Source organism: Halichoerus grypus, chromosome 11, assembly GCF_964656455.1.
Source record: "Halichoerus grypus chromosome 11, mHalGry1.hap1.1, whole genome shotgun sequence".
Taxonomy (NCBI): domain Eukaryota; kingdom Metazoa; phylum Chordata; class Mammalia; order Carnivora; family Phocidae; genus Halichoerus; species Halichoerus grypus.
The window spans coordinates 109,696,021-109,716,523 of NC_135722.1; the positions used below are offsets into that span (position 1 = coordinate 109,696,021).

General features: G+C 42.6%; 1 protein-coding gene across 2 annotated transcripts in view; it reads left to right on the forward strand.

The window, feature by feature from the left end:
- PDGFD (platelet derived growth factor D) overlaps window positions 1-20,503 on the forward strand; it is a 230,408-nt gene that overhangs the window by 142,628 nt on the left and 67,277 nt on the right. Inside the window, exons 2-3 of one of the 2 annotated variants that reach the window (XM_078059070.1) lie at window positions 15,474-15,678; window positions 18,615-18,795. In XM_078059070.1, the coding sequence (XP_077915196.1) occupies window positions 15,474-15,678; window positions 18,615-18,795 (386 nt within the window). The remainder of the gene's footprint in view (window positions 1-15,473; window positions 15,679-18,614; window positions 18,796-20,503) is intronic. The other variant, XM_078059071.1, reaches the window with a different exon arrangement.

Here is a 20,503-nt window from a genome sequence, read left to right on the forward strand (position 1 = left end):
CTGGGGGCTGAAAAAGAGAACTTTCCTTCACCAAATTCTAATATGACCGATATTTCTTAAGTGCCACTGCATGCCAACTGCAGAAGGAAAGATTTTCCTGCCAACCCCCCTTCACCCCAGACAGCTTATACACACCCTTTTCAGAGTAAGGACCATGTTATATCCATTTTTTCATTCCCACAGTGGTTATGGGGCCCTGTCCATGTTGAAGGAGCGTGCACTCAGGAGACTTTGGCTGGATATATATTTCAAGCAGCCTTTTAAAGACCTTGGTAAAAACACAAACACACTTGTTGTGAACTCACTAGCATTGGTGGCCACTCCTCTTGCTTCCCTGGACCTCTTTTTCTTCCTCACAGAACCCTGGTGGGGGGACACAGGTTTCAGGAGAGGCTCAGCCTCCCCCAGCCCGGGAAGTATGTTGTGTGCGTCTGAGGGAAAGCCTGCCTACCGGAGGGCGTGAGGGTTCCAGAAAGGTTTCTGCTTTCTTAAAACGAGATTCATGTAGAAGAAAGCCGTTTCTTGGCCTCTGCATCCGACCCTGTGAGGAGGAACTCGCTGGAGCTTTTGTAACCCTCTGTCAGATTTTGACAACAGCCCACATGCCCAGCTAGCAGCGCAGAGAGGTGGGAGCCCGTGATGACATCTCAACATCTTGAGTGAACCCACCCTAAAAAATGTTCTATTCCAGACTTCCAGTCCGAGATGACACCTTTTCTTTATTGTCCAGCCATTTTTTTGTTCGTTCATCTGTTACTTGCAACCTAAATTCGCTTCTGGGATCCATGACTTGATCACAACGTGTGGCTCTGTGCAAATAAAGCAAAGGACCTCTCCCCGTGGGCAGAATTTCAGAAGGATTCTGTCAGCAGATATTGCTTGAGAGCTCTCTACTCTTCAAAAATTGATAAATTGAGAGAGAACATATTTCTACAGAGATTTTTGGACTCTGTAGGACATGCATGGAATGAATAGTAAAAACCAGCTGGTATTCAGAGTAGTTTCCATGTGAGCTCTTTAAGTGCATGAGAGCATCATCTTTGGGTCCCTGTGTTTAACCAAAAGTGAAAATAGAAACAGAAATTCTGTGAATAGCTAAATTGAACGACCATGCAAAATGTACATGGTATCATAAGTTGGTGAAACATGACATTCTGAAGAATCTAATGCATATTGATACACTGGTACTTTTTTTAAAGACTTTATTTATTTATTTTAGAGAGAGTGTGTGTGTGTGTGTGTGTGTGAGTGGGGAGGGGAGGGGCAGAAGGAGAGGGAGAGAGAGAACCTTAAGCAGACTGCCTGCTGAGTGATTTCACGACCCTGAGATCATGACCTAAGCTGAAATCAAGAGTCTTAACCTACTGAGCCACCCAGGTGCCCCAGTACACTGGTACATTTCAATTTATTCAGGTGTCTCTCTTCCCAAAACCCTATTTTGTTCTGTATATATCTCTAGGTCTAATGTAGAGACATATACTAGTTAGAAAACTATGCTTTTGAATGGACTGTTTTATTTAAGGAAAATGTTAAATATGTCATTTTCCTTTGCACAGGTGCTTTAAAATGCTTTTTAGAACAATATTCCAGATGCAAAGGCAATGTTGTCTTGTCTTTTTTATTTGAAGTACCATAAGAGATGACCTGTAGTAGTTCTTGCCTCTGAAACTGCTCTTTTCCTAAGATTAACTTTAAAAAAGTGTAGCTTCATTCACGCCTGAGACCCCTTGAGAGTAAACAAAATCTGCATTTCTTTTTCGGACAGTAGCCTGTCAATCTAAGAAACAAACAGAGCAGTTTTTCAGTCGCCGGCTTCTCATGGCATATGGTCTCTGTAGAAATCTCACAGAGGATTAGTCACTGTAGCTCAGTTTAAAAGTTAGAATTTTATTATGTTTCAGAAGAAAATCTAGTAAAGTCTGAAAGCAATTACTCATGGTTTATGAATGAAATAAAAAATATCATTATAAGAGTTCAGAGCAACAGATCCATGGCAATATTCTTGAAGCCTTAAGCTGATGGGAATGGAAAGTTCTATCTTTTCTTCCCCTTTGCAAAAACAATTTTAACAGAAGAACCTGGAGCTTTCGCTTTCTATCACGCAGCGTCAGACTTAGGGTGAAAACATAAACCTGGCGCACAGTCTGAAAGTAACTCCTGATTCCGAGCAGGCGCTCCCTAAGATCTGAGTAAATGCTTAAGGAGTGATGGACCACTTTGGGTCTTATCTCAGAAAATAGCTTCAGATTGTTTTCTGCTAGTCGTGTAAGAGACTATATTATAAATATATGCGCTCCCAGGGAAGCCAGACAGATGCTGGTATATCACTAGTCATTTTACCAAGTTGTCTTCCAATTTTCCAGTGTGACTCATGCCTATATGAGTTCACAGATAGATTCCTTTTAACAATATATGTACACACCATTATCATTCTCAATACTCATTAAATGCTGGTATGAATTGTCCTTTATGAAAGGCCAGACCCTTTGCTCTATGTCATCTGAAAAAGTGATTCTAGATGACCGTAGGAGTGGTCCAACAAGAGAGTGAGCTTAGCTTACAGTGACGTACGTTTCATATGCCGAGGGTATATTGCAAGTGTCTTAGTAATCACTACAGGACACTGTGTTAAGGTATTTACAAGTTTCTAGTTTGACAGTCTGACTCTATCATAGATAGATAGTTAGATAGATGATAGATAGATAGATATACTCCAAATATACGACCATGTCTCATTTCACTTAGTTTTTCCTCTCAAAGATACTGTCATTTGCTATTAAATTTTTGCTTTAAAATGAAGGTTACAGAGAGTAAACAGGTAATCTTACCTGAGATGAAAGACAGTCTCTTCTATCTATCAACTCATATAATTCCCGTATTTGTTCATTTATTTACTCTTGTAACAGACACTCAATTAATATCCCCTAAATCCTGGGGACTGTGCCTCGTGCTGAGGACTGTAGGTGAGCTTGCCTGTGTGTGGTGAACGGCACTGGATTGACTGGGTGTATAAAGCATGGAGGTGAGGAGCAGAATAAAATCCAGAATATTAGCTCATCTGTCCAGTTCTCCCCCTCCATCTGCTTAACTGGTTACAGAAATCTGATGTCTACTATTTAGAAGTAGTTGATGCAACTAAAATAAGTCAATAAATATAGAAGAAAATCTGTCTGTCATGCATTGAAGGGATTTTCTGAATGTGTGGTAATAATGAGGACCAATGCATAAGGTTCCCTTGGATTCTAAACAGACCAGTAAACATTAAGCACTTACTGTTTTCCTTGAGACATATTTAGTAAATATTAGCTTTTTGTGAAAATTATTTTAATCTAACATTTACAGATATTCTGAAGAACATATAAATAAGGTGCTACACAAATTTAATTTGCCCAGAGATTTCTTTGACCTAGACAGGAAAACCATCCAATTTCTGTGTAACTCGCAAGCAAATATTCATTGAGCAAGTATTGGTTGAGTACCCACTGTGATTAATACCATTACCTAGCAATTTGTCATCTCGTTGAACAGGTAAGAAGAAACCTAAATGGGGAGTAACGAGGGGACCTAGAGTGTGAGTCAGTGGTAATGTGAGTGATGCAAACAAGGGTTGTTTCTGGGCCCATGACAGACATTGTTGCTCATTTCCATTTTCCCCACTTAAAATAGATACAGGCTCAGAATCCTAAGTTAGTATTGCAGGAGGTCATCACCATTCAAGTTTACCCGCTGGGCAAATAAAACCCGTTTGCCATCTCTAACAAGACAAGTTCTAAAAAAGGTCAAGGTCCCTTACTTAAATGTATTTTTCTGGCAACTCACCAACTCCCTGCTGAGTTTGAAATCAGATGAATAATTATCTCTTAAGAGCATGACTAAATTTAGACAGACAAAACTCTGCCCTAACTTGCTCCATTTCCTAACAGCTAGACAGTTACCTTTAACAGTAATCATACAATCTTCCCTATTTTGAAATATTAGTATGTGAAAAAAGAGGGGACTTCAATGACATTCAGTATTGAAAAATGACTCAATCTATAAAAAGTATAATTATAGATATACATGATGTGGTCATGTCTATTACATGAGAGATAATTAATGTACATAGCAAATAGAGAGAGAGGTATATACAAATCACAAATTAGAACCATATATGAACAGCCAGTTTTCTCTTGGATTTGATGAATCTTTAGTCAAATGCGATTGGGAAAATGCTTTGTCTTCATCACATGACTCAAGTTTTTAATATGAGGATATTTCAAAATCATCTTCTTTGTTCCACACCGTTCAAATTCCGTGGCACTTTTGTTGGACCGATGACTTCTTCCTGAAATTTACCCTATAAAGTAACTTCAGAAAATTCTCACTGTCTGTGAAGACTCGAAGTTCATACTTTCGTCTTCCTTGATGCTGTTTGTAAGAATATTAATTTTCGTATAATCAGTGTTTGCTAGGAAAAAGGTGAGATCTAGTTTTTCCTGGGCATGACTTTTCCTTCTATTTTGCCTTTTATCTTTCTATATCTCTGAGCTGTGTTCCCAGTGATTAAAGCAGATCTTTTTGTCATTATGATTGTCTTGTTTTCTAGGTACTAAGTTAGTATAATTGAAAAGGTCTCTGTCTTTGATCCTGTAAATACTTCCTGTCATGCCACTCAGCATTTCCCTTCCCGTCTGCCACAGTTCTGAATGTTACTGATTCATTTTTTTCATGTCTTTCACTTGTAAACAACATCACAACCCAAAAAGACTACACTAGAAGAAAAGAGAATTATTAGAGAGTTAATATGAATTACCCTAATGAGATAAAATGCAGTGTAGATATTTTTGGGCAATCTTTATTTTCACTCACTTTAATTTTCTAAATATAGACCCAAATAATTTTCATTTTAATAGAATTTTGCAATCATTTTTTGTAGTATACCTATAAAATAGAAGCTATTTTCAAGGAAAGAGTATACAGTGGTCCTCCACCCCATGTTTGCAATTTTACTTTCCCCAAATTCAGTTACCCTGGGTCATCTGCGGTCAGGAAGTGGATGATCCTCCTTCTGATGTATAGTTGAAAGTTCAGGAGTAGCCTCATGTCACGTCAGAGTGCCGACATCATTCACCTTAGTCCATTTCATCACCTCACATCATCACCAAAAGTATGAGTACAGTAAGATATTTTGAGAAAGAGCCCACAATGACAGAACTTTCATCACAGTATATTGTTATATGTTGTAGGTTACTATTAGTTATTGTTGTTGATCCCTCATTGTGTCTAATTTATAAATTAAGCTTTATCAGAGGTATGCATGTATCGAGAAAACATAGTGTACACAGCATTCAGTACTCTCCGTGGTTTCAGGCATCTACAGGGGTCTTGGAGTGTACGTCCCATGGATGGGAGGGGTTCCTGTAATTGCTCAGTGTTCTGCAATAACACAACAAAACCTTGTACGTCAAGAGATCTGGTGAGGTGAGGAGTAGTAACTATCAGTCCAGTACTTTGGGCATCACTACATTCCTGGTGACTATTTCTGGCAAATGTTCAAAAAGAAATTATAGTATTTTTTATTCTTCTATTTTGATAGACTCAAATTCTTAAAGAAGAATAATTTTGAGCTCAGGGAATTATCAAGTGATTACTCTCCCAAAACACTCTCCAAATGGTTACTCTGAGGAAGTTTGTGTATAAAACATTAACACTTTGGTTCGTGCCAAAAGGAACTGTGATTTAAAAATAATAATAATACATAACTGGCAGACAACCAACTCCCTCCTCCCTGAATTCATAAATAGAAAGGTTTTTGTATTACAACTGGGGTTCTTAGAAAAAATCTCTGCTGGAGAATTCTAAATAAATGTCTGATGTTTAATCAGCTTTGCTCTTGAGTTGCTTACAAGCAGAATGAGCACAGGCAACTTGTTTGAGAGCTGACGGGATTTGGGAAGACTAGTTTTCACTAGGAACACATGCTAGGTGTTATCCAAAATTTCTTTAATGAATATGGCCCCACCAGCTGTCCCAGGAAGAATTTAGTTCATTGATTGCAAGCCTCGGTGCCTTGGGAAACATGGAGGGGGAAAAAATGTTGAAAATGTTCTCACACTGATTTTTTAATGAACATTTTTAATGAAGTCTTATTTTCACCTTTAGTAGTTCACATGGTGAGACTCCAACCCTGTGCTTTTTAAGTTAGATAATTTCCCATAAATTATCTCCTAATTAAATTCAATTGCATCCCCATTGTGTGTTTTAGGATCTGTTCTACAAATTGACCTATTCATTTTAAAATTAGAGACTCCCTGCCCTACCCTCTTTTATATTCTCCACATCTCCCCCACTTTTTGTTTGCATCTTCAATAATGCACTGCCCTGCGTCTTACTAATGAAGGTACTATTTTGCATCCTAGGAAGGTTTTCTACACTGTGTTGTTAGCCATGGAGGGAGGATGCAAAGATAATTTGACTTAGCTTTGTAGTAATACTAAGAATAACGCATTAAGCAAGGCATAGACCTGACCCCTGATTAGTCTTGCTGAGCTTTTCTCTTCTAAATTAGAGGCTTGCACTCTGGGGGGCCCAGTCACCTGACTCCGTATGGTGCTCGATAGATCTGAGCGTGGCCCCCACTCACAACAGCAAACCCCCCTGCTTTTATTCCAGCGCTCTTCTTTTCTTTCTTGGTCCCCGGTTTTCCCAGTGTGGCTGTCGTGAACCTGGTGGTAACAGATTTTGATGGAAATAGTACAGAATAGGAGGAGGGACCATTTCAGTGGAATTCTCTCCAAAATAATCCTTTAATGTTGATGCCAAATGTACCCCCCCACACACACACGATGTCAGGCCCACTGGCTACATCAAAATCGAAAAAAAAAAAAAGAGAAAGAAAATACTTGCCGGGACACCTGGGTGGCTCAGTCGGTTGAGTGTCTGACTCTTGGTTTAGCTCAGGTCTTGATCTCAGGGTCGTGAGATCGAGCCCCGTGTCGGGCTCCGCGCTCAGCAGGGAGTCTGCTTGAGATTTTCTCTTTCCCTCTGCTTCTGTTCTCCCCCACCCCCATTTCTCTCTCGCTCAAAAAAAATGATGAATATTTTAAAAAAAAGAAATAAAATATTTGGGCATGTTTCAACTTTATTTCTGATAAAGCTGCCTTTTTTTGTTGTCTTACTTCAAGATACTTTCAGGTTTTAAGAAGAACTCTGAATATGCATTATTTGCAGTAACCATCCATTCAGTATATTTAACAGATATATTTTCGGGGCCTCTATTTGCCCAGACCAGCAAGGTGCTGGAGTTACAAGGCATAGTCCTTTTCCTCAAGGAATGTAATATTCTGCATATGACTTTTTCTTTTTACTTTCCTATGAGACTTTTAAAGAAATAATGAAGCACCTTTGAATATCTTCAGTATTTATCTCCTACCTAACCAGCCTCACTTTAGCTTTTTTTAAAAAGCACTAAACAGGGGCGCCTGGGTGGCTCAGTTGGTTAAGCGACTGCCTTCAGCTCAGGTCATGATCCTGGAGTCTCGGGATCGAGTCCCGCATCGGGCTCCCTGCTCAGCAGGGGGTCTGCTTCTCCCTCTGACCCTCCCCCCTCTCATGTTCTCTCTCTCTGTCTCATTCTCTCTCTCAAATAAATAAATAAAATCTTTAATAAAAAAAATAAATAAATAAAAAGCACTAAACATAGAATACATTGTTCTCACATTAAAAGATTTATTTACATTATTCCATAATGTGTTCAGTGCAAATCTATGTGCGAAGTAGCTAGCTGTGTGCCCAGGATACTTTTCTGGTTTATAGGAAGTAAAGATTTTCCTAAATGTGTGTTTGAATGACTTGTTGCAGTTATCCATTTACACTCTTATTTTAGACGACAGAATACAACTATGTATAAAATCATTGTTAGATGGAAAAGTATCTATCCCATCGAAGATTTGGGATTTCAGATTCCATTGTCCTATCTTTGCCTCACCCTTGACCACTTCGTCATGGTCAACCCACTGGCAGCTCCATCCCCTTACAAGAAAATTGGGGAGGTGTCATGTCCCTTGGACCTGAACAGAATCTTGAGTGCCACATGATGGCGGCCCCCTAAAGTATCAGTTTAAGAAACAGAAGCCAGAAGGATGACATGGTGGGTCTAATGCTATTGTGTGTTGTGGGGGAAAGCCACCGGGACCAGAACATGGCAAAGCTGAATTGAAGGCTCTTACCCACACCAGCTTCCATTCCTCTGACTTGCAACAAATCACTTTAACTTCTCTGGGTTGGTTTCATTCCCTGTTAAAGTAACAAAACAAAATTTAATTTAAAAGAAGAAAACAGAATGAGAGCAATGATATTTACTACCTCCTTTTTTGTTACATAAACTTATATTGATGATGGACTTACAAAATTGGATTCTTATCAACTGTATTGCTCCCTACAAAAATTAAGTAGTCTTATTGTGGTTGTTTAGCAGCAGAAGTGGGGCTTCTCGGTTTATATATCATTCAGTTGTAGTCTGGGCAAACATTGTTTCTATAATATATTGTATAATTATGGCACAGCCATTTTGCAAATGAAATTTTGTAATATATCCCCTTGCACGTTAGGAATTTTCTGCCTCCGGTGACCATTCTTAGCTTTTGTGACCATCAGTCATGCTGCTGGCTCCTGGATGTCTTATGGGGACAGTGGGGCAAATGTGTATGCCTGTCCTGTCCCGCTGCATTTGTGTGAGGTGGCGCAGTCTGTAATTGTATCATTGTTTGTTCCCGTGGATCAAGTATTTTAATCCTATTTAACCACTCAGCATCTGGGCTTTGCATTTTATATCGTCATAGGTAATATGATCTGAGAAGAAGTAAAAGTATTGCTATTATTCGTGATTCCATTCCCTCTTAAACATTATGTTATGGGACGATGGATTATCTCGTGTATCTGTTGGGACCAGGACTGTCTCTGCTCCATGACATGGAGGAAGCTGGATGAAGGGGGGACACCCAGGTGCTCTGTGTCAAAGTCGGTAAGACAGGTAGCCTGTCTCAATAGGGTCACTGTGCACCAGAGAGGATGAATTGGAAGAGGTTCCAAGGTCACACACAGGAAAGTGAGCCCGAGACAGGTCATCAGCTGGAGAGGCAAGATGAAAAATTGAACTTGAGGTGTAGGGTCACAGCAAGGAGGTGAAGGAACCAGTAAGCCAGGAATAGCAAGCAAGATGATGGAACGTGGGAGGTGGTCAACCAGGTGGGTGGTTCTCAATCTAGGCATTAGTAGAATTATCTGGAGGGTCTATTAAAACAAACAGTGCTGGTCTCCACCCCCAACTTTTCTGCTTCAGTAGGTCTGGGGTGGGGCCCAGTAATCTGCATTTCTGATAAGTTACCAGGTGATGTTAATGAGTCTGATTTGAGAGACACACCTGGAGAACCACTGTTCTAGATGAATCCCAGAGATGGGGCTTACAGTGACTCTCCATGAGCTCCTTTGATTTTTTTTTTTTTTTTAAGATTTTATTTATTTATTTGAGAGAGAGAGAATGAGAGACAGCACAAGAGGGAAGAGGGCAGAGGGAGAAGCAGACCCCCCGCTGAGCAGGGAGCCCGATGTGGGACTCGATCCCGGGACTCCAGGATCATGACCTGAGCCGAAGGCAGTTGCTTAACCAACTGAGCCACCCAGGTGCCCCATGAGCTCCTTTGATACTTGGTTGGATGAGCTGAGTTTGTTTAAAGGGTTCGGGACAGAATAGACAAATATAACCTTTGGCTTTGTTTTTTTTCTTTTTTTCATTTTAATAGGCTTTAAAAAATAAGATCAAATGCAAAACTCAGAGTTTATGAGGATGTGAACTTCTTTCTGAATTAGAATGTAAAATAAGAACTTATATTCTTGCCATATAAACATACATAGGGTATGATGCTGAGCGAAATGAGTCCATCAGAGGAAGACAATTATCATATGATCTCACTCATATGTGGAATTTAAGAAACAAAACAGAGGAGCATAGGGGAAGGGAGAGAAAAATAAAACAAGATGAAATCAGAGAAGGAGACAAACCGTAAGAGACTCTTAACTCTAGGAAACAAACTGAGGGTTGCTGGAGGGGAGGGGAGGTGGGGGGATGGGGGCCACTGGGGGATGGGGGTCACTGGGGGACGGGCATGAAGGAGGGCACGTGATGTGATGAGCACTGGGTGTTATGTGAGACTGATGAAGCACTGACCTCTACCTCTGAAACTAATGATACACTATATGTTAATTAATTGAATTTAAATTTTAAAAAAGGAAAAAATTCTTTATGAAAAATGACGTATTTCATAGTTTTGTAGTTTAGCAGCTAGGACAATGCTCTGGTTAAAGGCACATGCTCTGAAGACAGACTGCCTGGGGTCAAATCACGGATGCACCACTACCTTTGTGCCCTGAGGACACAGGCTCCTTAAATTCTCTGAGCTTCCTTTGTGAAGTAGGGGATATTTCCTAATCATATAGGGTTCTGGTGAAGATTCAGCGAAGTAGCATATTTAAACTTACTGGAGTGCCTGGCACATGGTAATTGCTCCATGAATGTTGTCTGCTATTGGACACCAAAGTGAATGATTTCATTCGCAAGTGTGGCTTTGTAAATACTTGGTAGTAATCCCAGGTTACGCCTGATACGTTGCTGTCTGTACTGTAATTCATTATAACTTTTCTGCTAAGAATAGCCCTGAGTTGGCACGAAGTTATAAATTATATGTAAACAGTGTGACTCAGAAGTCAAAGTGGATTACAGATAGCGAAGGATCTAAACTTGCCTCTGATGGATCACTAAACTCTACCTCTGAAACTAATAATACACTGTATGGTAATTAACTGATTTGAAGTTAAAAAAAAAAAAGATTAAATAAATAAGTAAAATAAACTTGCCTCTAGAACGTTTCAGAGCGAGAAGGAAGAACACCTTCTATGGCATAGGGGTTAAAAGAATCAAGTCTGGGACCGGATTGCTGGCTTTTTCTTCTGACCCCACCCTTTACCAGCTCTGGGACTTCAAATAAATTATTTGACCTCTCTGTGCCTGAGATTCTTCCTCTGCAGAGTGGTAATAAGAGTGTCTGTCTCCGTGGGTTGTTATAAACGCTCACGTGAACACACACGGTCCTGTGTGGAAAGAGTTTATCCTCTAAAGGAAACATGCAAAGTGCTTGGAGTAATGCCTGGCACAAAATGAGCTCTAGCCAAGGGATTGCTGGTACTCATATTTGTGTATGTGTGTATTTTGGCAGGATTTTGATTTTTACGGGAAAATAAGTCACAAAACTTGAAAAAAAAAATTTTTTTTTTGCCTTCAGGTTAGTAGAGTTCAATACAGTTTTGTCTTACCTAAACTATGTAAGAAGGAAAGCCTCCCACTCCACCCCCACTTTCTTAAAAATACAATAGGCATTTTGGGGCGCCTGGGTGGCTCAGCCGTTAAGCGTCTGCCTTCTGCTCAGGTCATGATCTCAGGGTCTTGGGATCGAGTCCCGCATCAGGCTCCCTGCTCAGCGGGGAGCCTGCTTCTCCCTCTGCCTCTGCCCCCCACTCGTGCTCTTTCTCTCTCTCTCTCACTCTCTTTCTCTCTCTTTCTCAAATAAATACATAAAATCTATCTATATAAAATAGGCATTTCATGTATAACCCAAGTTAGTACTTTGAAGACAGTCTAGCCTCTAATGATGTTCTAGTGAAAAAGAAGTCCCTTTCTTGCAGAAGAACTCTGTACACCGTGTCATGGACTTGGCCACAGCCAAGTTCTGTGGTCTTTGCTCGGTGCATTGTCCCTTGGTCTTGCTCTGCATTGGACAGTCCTGACCCCTGAGTTTTTGCACCTGCCCCTCTCCTGGCAGTTGGTGTAGACCCACCCTGCTGTGAATCCCTGTTCCTGATTTCCCTGGGCATGTGTGCCAGGGCCCAAGTCCTGGGAGGGCTGCGTTCCCAAGGCTCCTCTTCGCCCTCCCGACCCTCGCCACACCTGTGCTGTTGTCCCGGCGCAGGTCTAGGTCCTGTCCCCAGAAGCCTGCTGAGGTTTGCCCTGGAATTCCTTCTCACCACATCGAAACTCAGCTCCCGGGGTTGCAGCGTCACCACACGGGGCTCAGGCCTTGGGATCAGCTGGTGGCTGCTACCTCTGACTCAGCCCTTTGCATTCCTTTCTTTAACTGCAAGTTCTGCTTGGTTTATTCCCCTGATGTGGCCTCACTGTTCCCCACCCTTCTAGGTCAGAACCTAGGAGATGTTCCCCCAGCAGGTGCTCTTCCCCGTTCATCTTCTTCAGCCCCCCAAGCCTTGGCCCTTTGCAGAGCCTTCCTGTGTCCACTTCTTTCAAGTGCAGGTGCTTCTGCCTGGCTCTCAGCAGTGTCTGTCACTTACCTTTAAAGCTGCAGGTCCCCCCACCTGCCCCGTGTCCCACTTGGGCCCGCTTGCACTCTGCTCCGATCCGGTGTTTTGCAGATGTCTTCGCAGAATCCCGTGCACCCGCCTTGTATTCACCGTAGCCTCAAGCAGCCAGGGCCTTACACCCAGCGCTTCCCGTTCCTCGTGCGTGGCTTACGAACGCGTGTGAGGTGTGCGGCGGCTGTTTCTCAGGTCCACAGACGCAGGGACTGTTCTTGAAGCATTCTGAAATTAGAGCCAAACGTAACATAGCATCTGGAATCTCAAAAACACACAACCGCTGAATAGTACCCCCAAAGGAGACCAGATGGAAAACAAGCCGCTCAGACTCCTTATTTGATAAATGAGCAATGTGAACACCTCAGATGCATATTTTTAAATGTTATATAATGTTGTATATTTAGATTTACGGGTACCTTCTATTCATGGCAAGTGGTTATCTAGTTGCTATTTACATTGATACAAAGTTTTATTTTATAATACATTTGCTTTTGATTAAAAATACTAATTTAGAGGGGCTCTTGGGTGGCTCAGTTAAGCATCTGACTCCTGATTTCAGCTCTTGATTTCTTGATCTCGGGGTCCTGAGATCGCGCCCCACCTCGGGCTCCGCTCATCAGGGAGTCTGCTTGGGATTCTGTCTCTCCCTCTCCTCTGTCCCTCCCTCCCACTCACTTGCGTGTGCACGCATGCTCTGTCCCTCTAAAAAAAATTTAATTTAGAGAAATATTAAGCAAATAATAGTACTCAAAGAAATATGGCACCAATTGTAAAGGTAAAACTTTTACCTTTGAAAACACTGCAAAACATTATGTTTACAGTCTGCACTTAAATGATTATTGATTGGCTGATCGTTCACATCTCTCTTCCTAGCAAACAGCCCTCACTCATTTCCTATAAGCCCCCTATGACCAAATGAGCAGACGGGTAATTCTCACAGCTCCACTTTCAGCGTAAGGTCTGGGGAAGAGAGGAGGGAAGGGTCAGCTGGGAGACGTTGTCTGTTGGCACCCGGGAGGCTGTGCGTGGCTGAGCTCGATGGAGGTGGCCACAGACCCAGAGCTGTCACTCATGTCCTGGTTTCCAGAGAAGAGCTCCTGTCAGCCCCCGTGATCCTCCAGCACTCTCTCCCACGCAGAATCGAACTGGGCAAGCGCAACACATTGAACACTGAACAAGTAAAAACTATACATATATATTGCAAGTCCTGTCCGCACAAGAACATTTGTGAAAGGGAGAGAAGCTTTTGCATGTCCCTTTCTTCCCTCTTCCTTCCTCTGTTATTTGGGACACTTTGCCAGCCACCCTGGGCGATCCCACCTTCCGGTGGTTTCCACCAGCGATTCAAGCCTCCCTGACCAGGCTCGCTGAATTAGAGGGCCTCAGAATAAACTCTCTGCGGGAGAATGCAAATAGGCTGTGGCAGGAGGCCCACTAATGGCAGGGTCTGAACAGCCAAAATCTAAAATGCGAAGAGCTCTGGATATTGGGAAAGATAAAACAACAGACCTACCCAGAGTGAGGTCAGAGTTCACAGGGGAAGGGCACAGCGCCTTCGAGACTACACTTCAGACACCAGCTGCAGATTGGGAGGGGGTACCCGTCAACCCATACTTCTTACCAACTGGCTGTAGATTCAGGGTTTCCCATAAACCCATCGGGTTTGATAATTTGCAAGGACGACTTAACAGAACTCAAGAAAGCGCTATCGTTACAATCACAGTTTTACTGTTAAGTTTGTGCAGAGTACAAATCAGGACCAGCCAGATGAAGAGACACCTGGGATGAGGTCTGGGAGGGTCCCAAGCATGAAGCTTTCACGTCCTCAGGACGGGTCACCTCCTAGCACATCCGTGTTTACACCGCGGCCAGAAAGTTGACCCAAGCCTCTGGGACCAGAGTTTCTATCGGGCTTTCATTCTGCAGGTGTGACTGATAGGATCACTGACAGTGCGACTGGACCCAGTCCCCAGTGCCCCTTTCCTCCAGGGAGATTGGGAGGTCAGGCTGATGTCAGGGCTGCAAGCTCTAACCCTCTGACCACAGGGTTGGTCTTACTCTATCGCCGGCCACTGTCCTGAAACTGTTCAGGGGCCCACGGCCCACGTTGGTTGGCTAATCACCTCATTAGTGTAAACTCAGGTGTGGTCCCCAGGGCCCATCATGAATAACAAAGACCCTTCAGTAACCTGGGAAATTCTAAGGGGATAGCCTTCCCTGCTAGGAACCCAGGACAAAGACCAGACAAGTTCTTTATGATACAACACACAGAAAATAGAATAAGAATGAGGCCTTCAAGGGCGCCTGGGTGGCCCAGTCATCTGCCTTCGGCTCTGGTCATTATCCCAGAGTCCTGGGATCAAGCCCCACGTCCGGCTCCCTGCTCAGCTTGGAGTCAGCTTCTCCTTCTCCCTCTACCTCTCCCCCTTCTCGTGCTCTCTCTCTAATAAATAAACAACAACAAAAAGAATCGGGCCTTTAAGTCACCAAAAACAAAGGCGAAGAAATAATGATTTTTATGGTGGAGAAACCACTGGGAAATGTTGTTTGAATTACAAATAAGTGGTCACTAAGCACCGTGAGATTCTTTTATGTGTTTCGTTCACTTGTCCATTCTTGCAACGATATTTATTGAGTCCGACCTGTGCTCATCACTGAAGCCATGCCGTCACGCTGTCAGGGTAAAGAGAAAAAGGAAAAAAAAAAATTTTTTTATATTACATGGAAGGAGGAACTATTTGAAATTATTTACTTATTTTCATATTGATCTGAATGAACCCGAGTTCTGAGATAACTGTTCATTTTCCTTGTCACAAATTATGTTAAAGGAGCTCTCCAGGTACAAAGTATTTTGCAGGGGTCTTTTGTGTGGGTCTGCAGCAGCCGGGCAGGTGGGCGGTCACAGAAGGAATGTGGATGTTACTTGTTGAACCGGAAGGCTGCCTTTTGGCCTTCTGCTGTTAGACAAAAATCAGGAGACGTGCTTTAACATGTGATGTTTTTAAACTGTTCTTTGTTTGCTTTCTTGTAATTGGAGCAACATACTAATTTCTACCAGTTGTGACTACTAACAGAGAGCAATCACCTCACAGACTTGTACCGAAGAGACGAGACCATCCAGGTGACAGGACACGGCCACGTGCAGAGTCCTCGCTTCCCCAACAGCTACCCCAGGAACCTGCTCCTGACGTGGCGGCTCCAGGCCCGGGAGAAAACCAGGATACAGCTCGCCTTCGACCACCAGTTTGGCTTGGAGGAAGCCGAAAATGATATCTGTAGGTAAGTGGGGAGAATCCCTTACAGGGGCACACTTCCAAGGTGAAGAAGAGATGGGTTTAAGGCATCACACCAGACTTCCCTTGGGGGAGGCCCCAAGGACCTACCCGAGGTGTGTTGTCCCCCTCCTTTTCCCAGAAAGCGTTTGCGTCTGTCCGTCCTGGCGGATGGAACACACTGGAGTGCCGACGGCCTCTGCAGAGGGCCTGCTTACCTGGTGCCTCTCCCGGAAATGCAGGCCCACAACTGCCAGAGAAGGGGGCCCCCGGAGGCCCCGCTCCGGCCAGACCCCAAGCAGCCTTTGTGAGCAGGTAGACGCATCCAGGGTCCCACGTCACCTGCAGACACGTCGGTGGCTCTGGTGCAAGCCTGCGCCCGGCTCCCCTCTGCCCAGCTCCGGGAACTCAGCCCTGCAGCCGTCCCTGGTGCATAGTCCTGATCGCCCCCCGCGCTGGGACAGGGTGATGGCGAGGCCCGGGTCCCGGCCTCACACCTGTCAGCCCCAGGCTCTGGGAGCCCCGCACGGTCTGTTTCCTGTCCGTCCTGGGTCAGCGGTCGACGAAAACCGTGCCTGAGAATCTTCTCCCTCCCAAGCGTATTTATCAGAGAAAGTCCTGGTTGTTCCTTGAATGGTCTGCGCCCAGCATCATATTCACCTAATTAGCACGCGCGAGGCTGCCGAGGGTTTTGATTCCTTCCTGCACCTCACCGCACGCACTCCTTCTCCGTTGCCGACGCCCTGCCCAACGGCTAAATCCTTTTGGCGGCATTATTTCTCTTTGGCTCGGAAAAAGAGGGTGCCTCAAATCTGGCTGTCCTTTGTTGCATGTTTATTATGCTGACAGCTTTTCTTATGTGGCTGTTGTTTTCAAGAATAACAGCAGTGACGATTACTTTCTAGGACCACAGAGGGTAATGTATGCCAGAAATCAGAGACAAATACAGGCAGAAGAGCCCATTAATATTTACAAAGAGAACAAACTCCAGCAGATCTCGTGTCTTTTCAACCTTGAAAGGGAGAACTCATTTTCTGTGCTGGAAAAAAAGATGGTGGGAGACTTTTTTTTTTTTTTTTGGAGACTGTAGGAGGTGATGATGACCCAGACGGGAAGGCAGGTCTCTGCTGCTGAGCTGGGATTTTGTTCCTGGTAGGGAGGGAGCTCTTTCAGCACCTAGGCCTTGAAAATAGAAGACGCTAGAGTGGTTTCCTTTCAGGGCCCTTCATCAAAATCCAGTTGCTTCTCCAAATTTATGGAGGCAGGTAGAGAAGTATGATGTGGGAAAGGGGAGAGGAAGGTGGGAAGGAGACACATCAGAGCCTCAGACCCTCCCGAAGAATTAAAGTGATGCTCTCTTGACTTCATCCAGAGTAAAAATTACACTGATGTTGTGTTTTCAAAAAAAAAAAAAAAAAGTGAAAGTGACCTATGGTGTTATTAGCAAAGTTTCAAGTATACTCATGCTTTGTGCAGTAACTATGATTTACACATATTGTATATAAAATGAAATGCAATTGATTTCCTACCATCTGTTCCAAAGCCTCCTTGATGTTTACTGTAATATTTTATTGCTTGAATAATGATTCTTTGTGAGTGCTTTTCACCTTCCAAGCACCATAAAAACATTAAGTAATTAATTTACACAACACCCAGGAGATATACAGCTAGTAAGTTTGTATAAACCTCTTATTTTGCTCATAAGGAAACTGAGGCAAAGGAATTAAAGGACTCGTAAGTCACTTCAACGAAAGGTAGTCATGATACGGATATTGGATAAGTTGGGTGGGTGATAAGTTGGGTAAGTGGGTGATAAGTTCACCCACTCCTGAGACTACCCTGCCCGATTTGGTAAGAGCTCTGTGGTGGGTTTCCTTCACATTCACCTGTGATGTTTCTCACGCTGATTCCTTTTGGCAGTCGTGACAGAAAATCCACGGTGCGTTGAGCTTGCAGCCGCTCCTCACCCTAAGTGTTCATCCTCTGCATTATGACCTTAGCATCCCGTGTCATTTGGGGAGAGGCAGGGACTGATGCCCAGAACTGAAGGTCAGGTAGTTCAGCTCACCAAGTAGACTGTCCCAAGATTTGGGATGTCTGAAAATAAGGGAGATGATCCCTAGAAGATGTACACTGTCACTGAAGATGTTCTACTGTGTGATGGAAAGGTTATATGGAACATTCAGAGAGGGACTGTCCCCTGTCCTTAACCTTGGCATTCTGTGTTTCTCTGCCCTAAGTCAGAACTGAAACTGTGGTCTTCAGCATATCCACACACTGGTTTAAGCATCCCAGATATTTCCAGTAATGGTTAGGGCACATCCCTCCCCAAAGTCATAATGCTTTTTACTACGAAAACTGTCCTATTTTATGATATGATCCTTCCAAAAGACAGTTTCCAAAAAGAGAAAATATTGATTTATTTTATTTTACCATGTATTTTCTATAATGGGATGATGTAATGTGATGCTGATTCTATATGCTGTGTAGATGCAGGTCCTTTCTTAAGGAAGCACTGCATGTGGTGAGTTAATTCAAAGTGGGAATTTGTTTGAAAAACTTTATATAGTAAATATTTGGACATATAATTAGAGCTATATCTCCAAAAATAGGACAATAGATGACAATAGATTATAGTTACTAGTTCTCCTAGGAGACCCTTACAAGCCATATGCTCAGAAGGTGGCCCATTTTGATTACTGATGATTTGGGAATACTCATGGCTAAACGCGCACAGGGTTCTTTCAGATTATTGAAGTTTGAATTTGAAAAACTTAATCCAAAAAACTAGGTTTCCTTTCAAAATTTCAGTGGGCTTTAATTCTCATTTTAGTTAGTAGGTCATGAGAAGTCACATATGTTAGTTTTAATTTCTGAGTAGAAGTATGAATTTCAAAGTCTACTGTAATCAAAATACATTTATTTATGTCAAATTGAAACTAGGTATGATTTTGTGGAAGTTGAAGATGTATCTGAAACCAGTACCATAATTAGAGGACGGTGGTGTGGACACAAGGAAGTTCCTCCAAGGATAACATCAAGAACAAACCAAATTAAAATAACATTCAAGTCTGATGACTACTTTGTGGCTAAACCTGGATTCAAGATTTATTATTCTTTTGTGGTAAGTAGCCTAAACCACCCTGTGATTAAAAGCAGACACTGGTTTCATGAAGTATGGAGATATTTTCTGTGATTAAATGCAGTGGTGTGAGGGTGAACTTTATTAATTCTCGGTGGTATGCTGTGTTCCTACCCTACGGCCAACACGGTAAAGCTTTCTTCCGTAAGGAACACCATTGTGGATTGATTAAGTCAACCCTTGGGTCCACACCTTTTGAAAGGAAGCATGGTATTTAGAAAAAGTAAAATAGTTGATAGTAAGGCAGTATTACCTCTGATTCAGCTAAAATAGGATAAATGTACAGCCAAGAAAAAAAAGGTAGTTGAGAGTTGACCATCTTTGGTTCAAAAAGTTGTCTATGTAATTCCAACCCCAGAGAAGAGTCTGAATGATTTTAGTTTAAATTCTGATCCAGACTGGGGAAGGGTCTATGTTATGATCATAGAGCCTCAGAGGGAGCAAGCCTCTTGAAGATCGTAAAGCCTCAGTCCAGACCCCAGAGTTGCATTCTGTTTGCTGCACTCGTGCTCATGTGTGATCTCACCTCTCCTACAACACACCAGCCGCCATCCCCAACTCTAAGTGGTTCTGACTGGGGGAAATTGCTCAGCCTCTTATTGAGTCAAAATCTACATCGTCGTTAATTCCGGTCACACGCCGTCAGGTGTCTGCTTTACTCACGCGGTCATTAATAAGACACTAGAAAGTTCCTGCTCGTTGTCAGACGCTCCGATAGGTGTCGTGGCTACAAAGGTGGGCAGGACAGACAGGGTTCTTGAACCCCTGGAGTTTATGATCTGGTGGGGATGACAATCAGTCACAAAGCCATGGGGAGTGAGAACGATGAATAATGAGTTAAGCTCCGGGAGACACTGGGATAATTTTACCTATTTGCTGTCTTAGATATCCATGAGTCCTTCATGTTCATAGCATGATGCCTTTTGTTTTCCCATGAACACATTTTATTCTGATTCAACTTGACTCTGGCCCTTTTCAAAGTATGGATATCAAAATAGAACACAACGCTATGAATGGAGTCGATCTGTGTTTTTGCTCCCCTCTTATGTTAAATTTTGAATGGAAAAAAACCTTGCTTTTTACGGCTGATGTGGGTGGTTGTTTTTTGTTTTGTTTTGTTTTGTTTTTTACATTATAGTGAGTTATTAAATACTAAGTGAATTCTACATCAGAATAAATGAAAAAATAGCATGAGGTGACACTGATTCCAGTTTTAATTTGAAAATAATCCATCAAGCAAGATTTACATTATTACAAACACACAGTGCTGCTCAGCATTAGAACTGAAGTGTGACCCTTTGATTTCTACATTTCTTTCTTTTATGTGTCCAGCGGTGCATCTCTTCTCTGCTGTTCATGGACAAAGCAGGCTTGGCATGTTGGAATGATGATGGATAGGCTTAGTGAAGGACCTTTTTTCCCTTAAAATACCAAGCACTATTCCTGGTAATGGATATACTTTTTGTAGAACTTTGGTTACGACTACATCGAATGGTCCGTAAGTCAGTTAGAAATACCCTAACTCTAATACAGTGTCTCTAAGGCAAAATAATTCCTTTTTTGGTTTTGTTTTTGGTAGAAAAGACAGTACAGGTATGGATTTAGGGAAGAATGAATTCTCCTGTTGGAGGTGTTTGGGGTTATGGTGCAGGCTCCTCACTCATTTACTAGCCAGTGGTAAGTGGCCTAT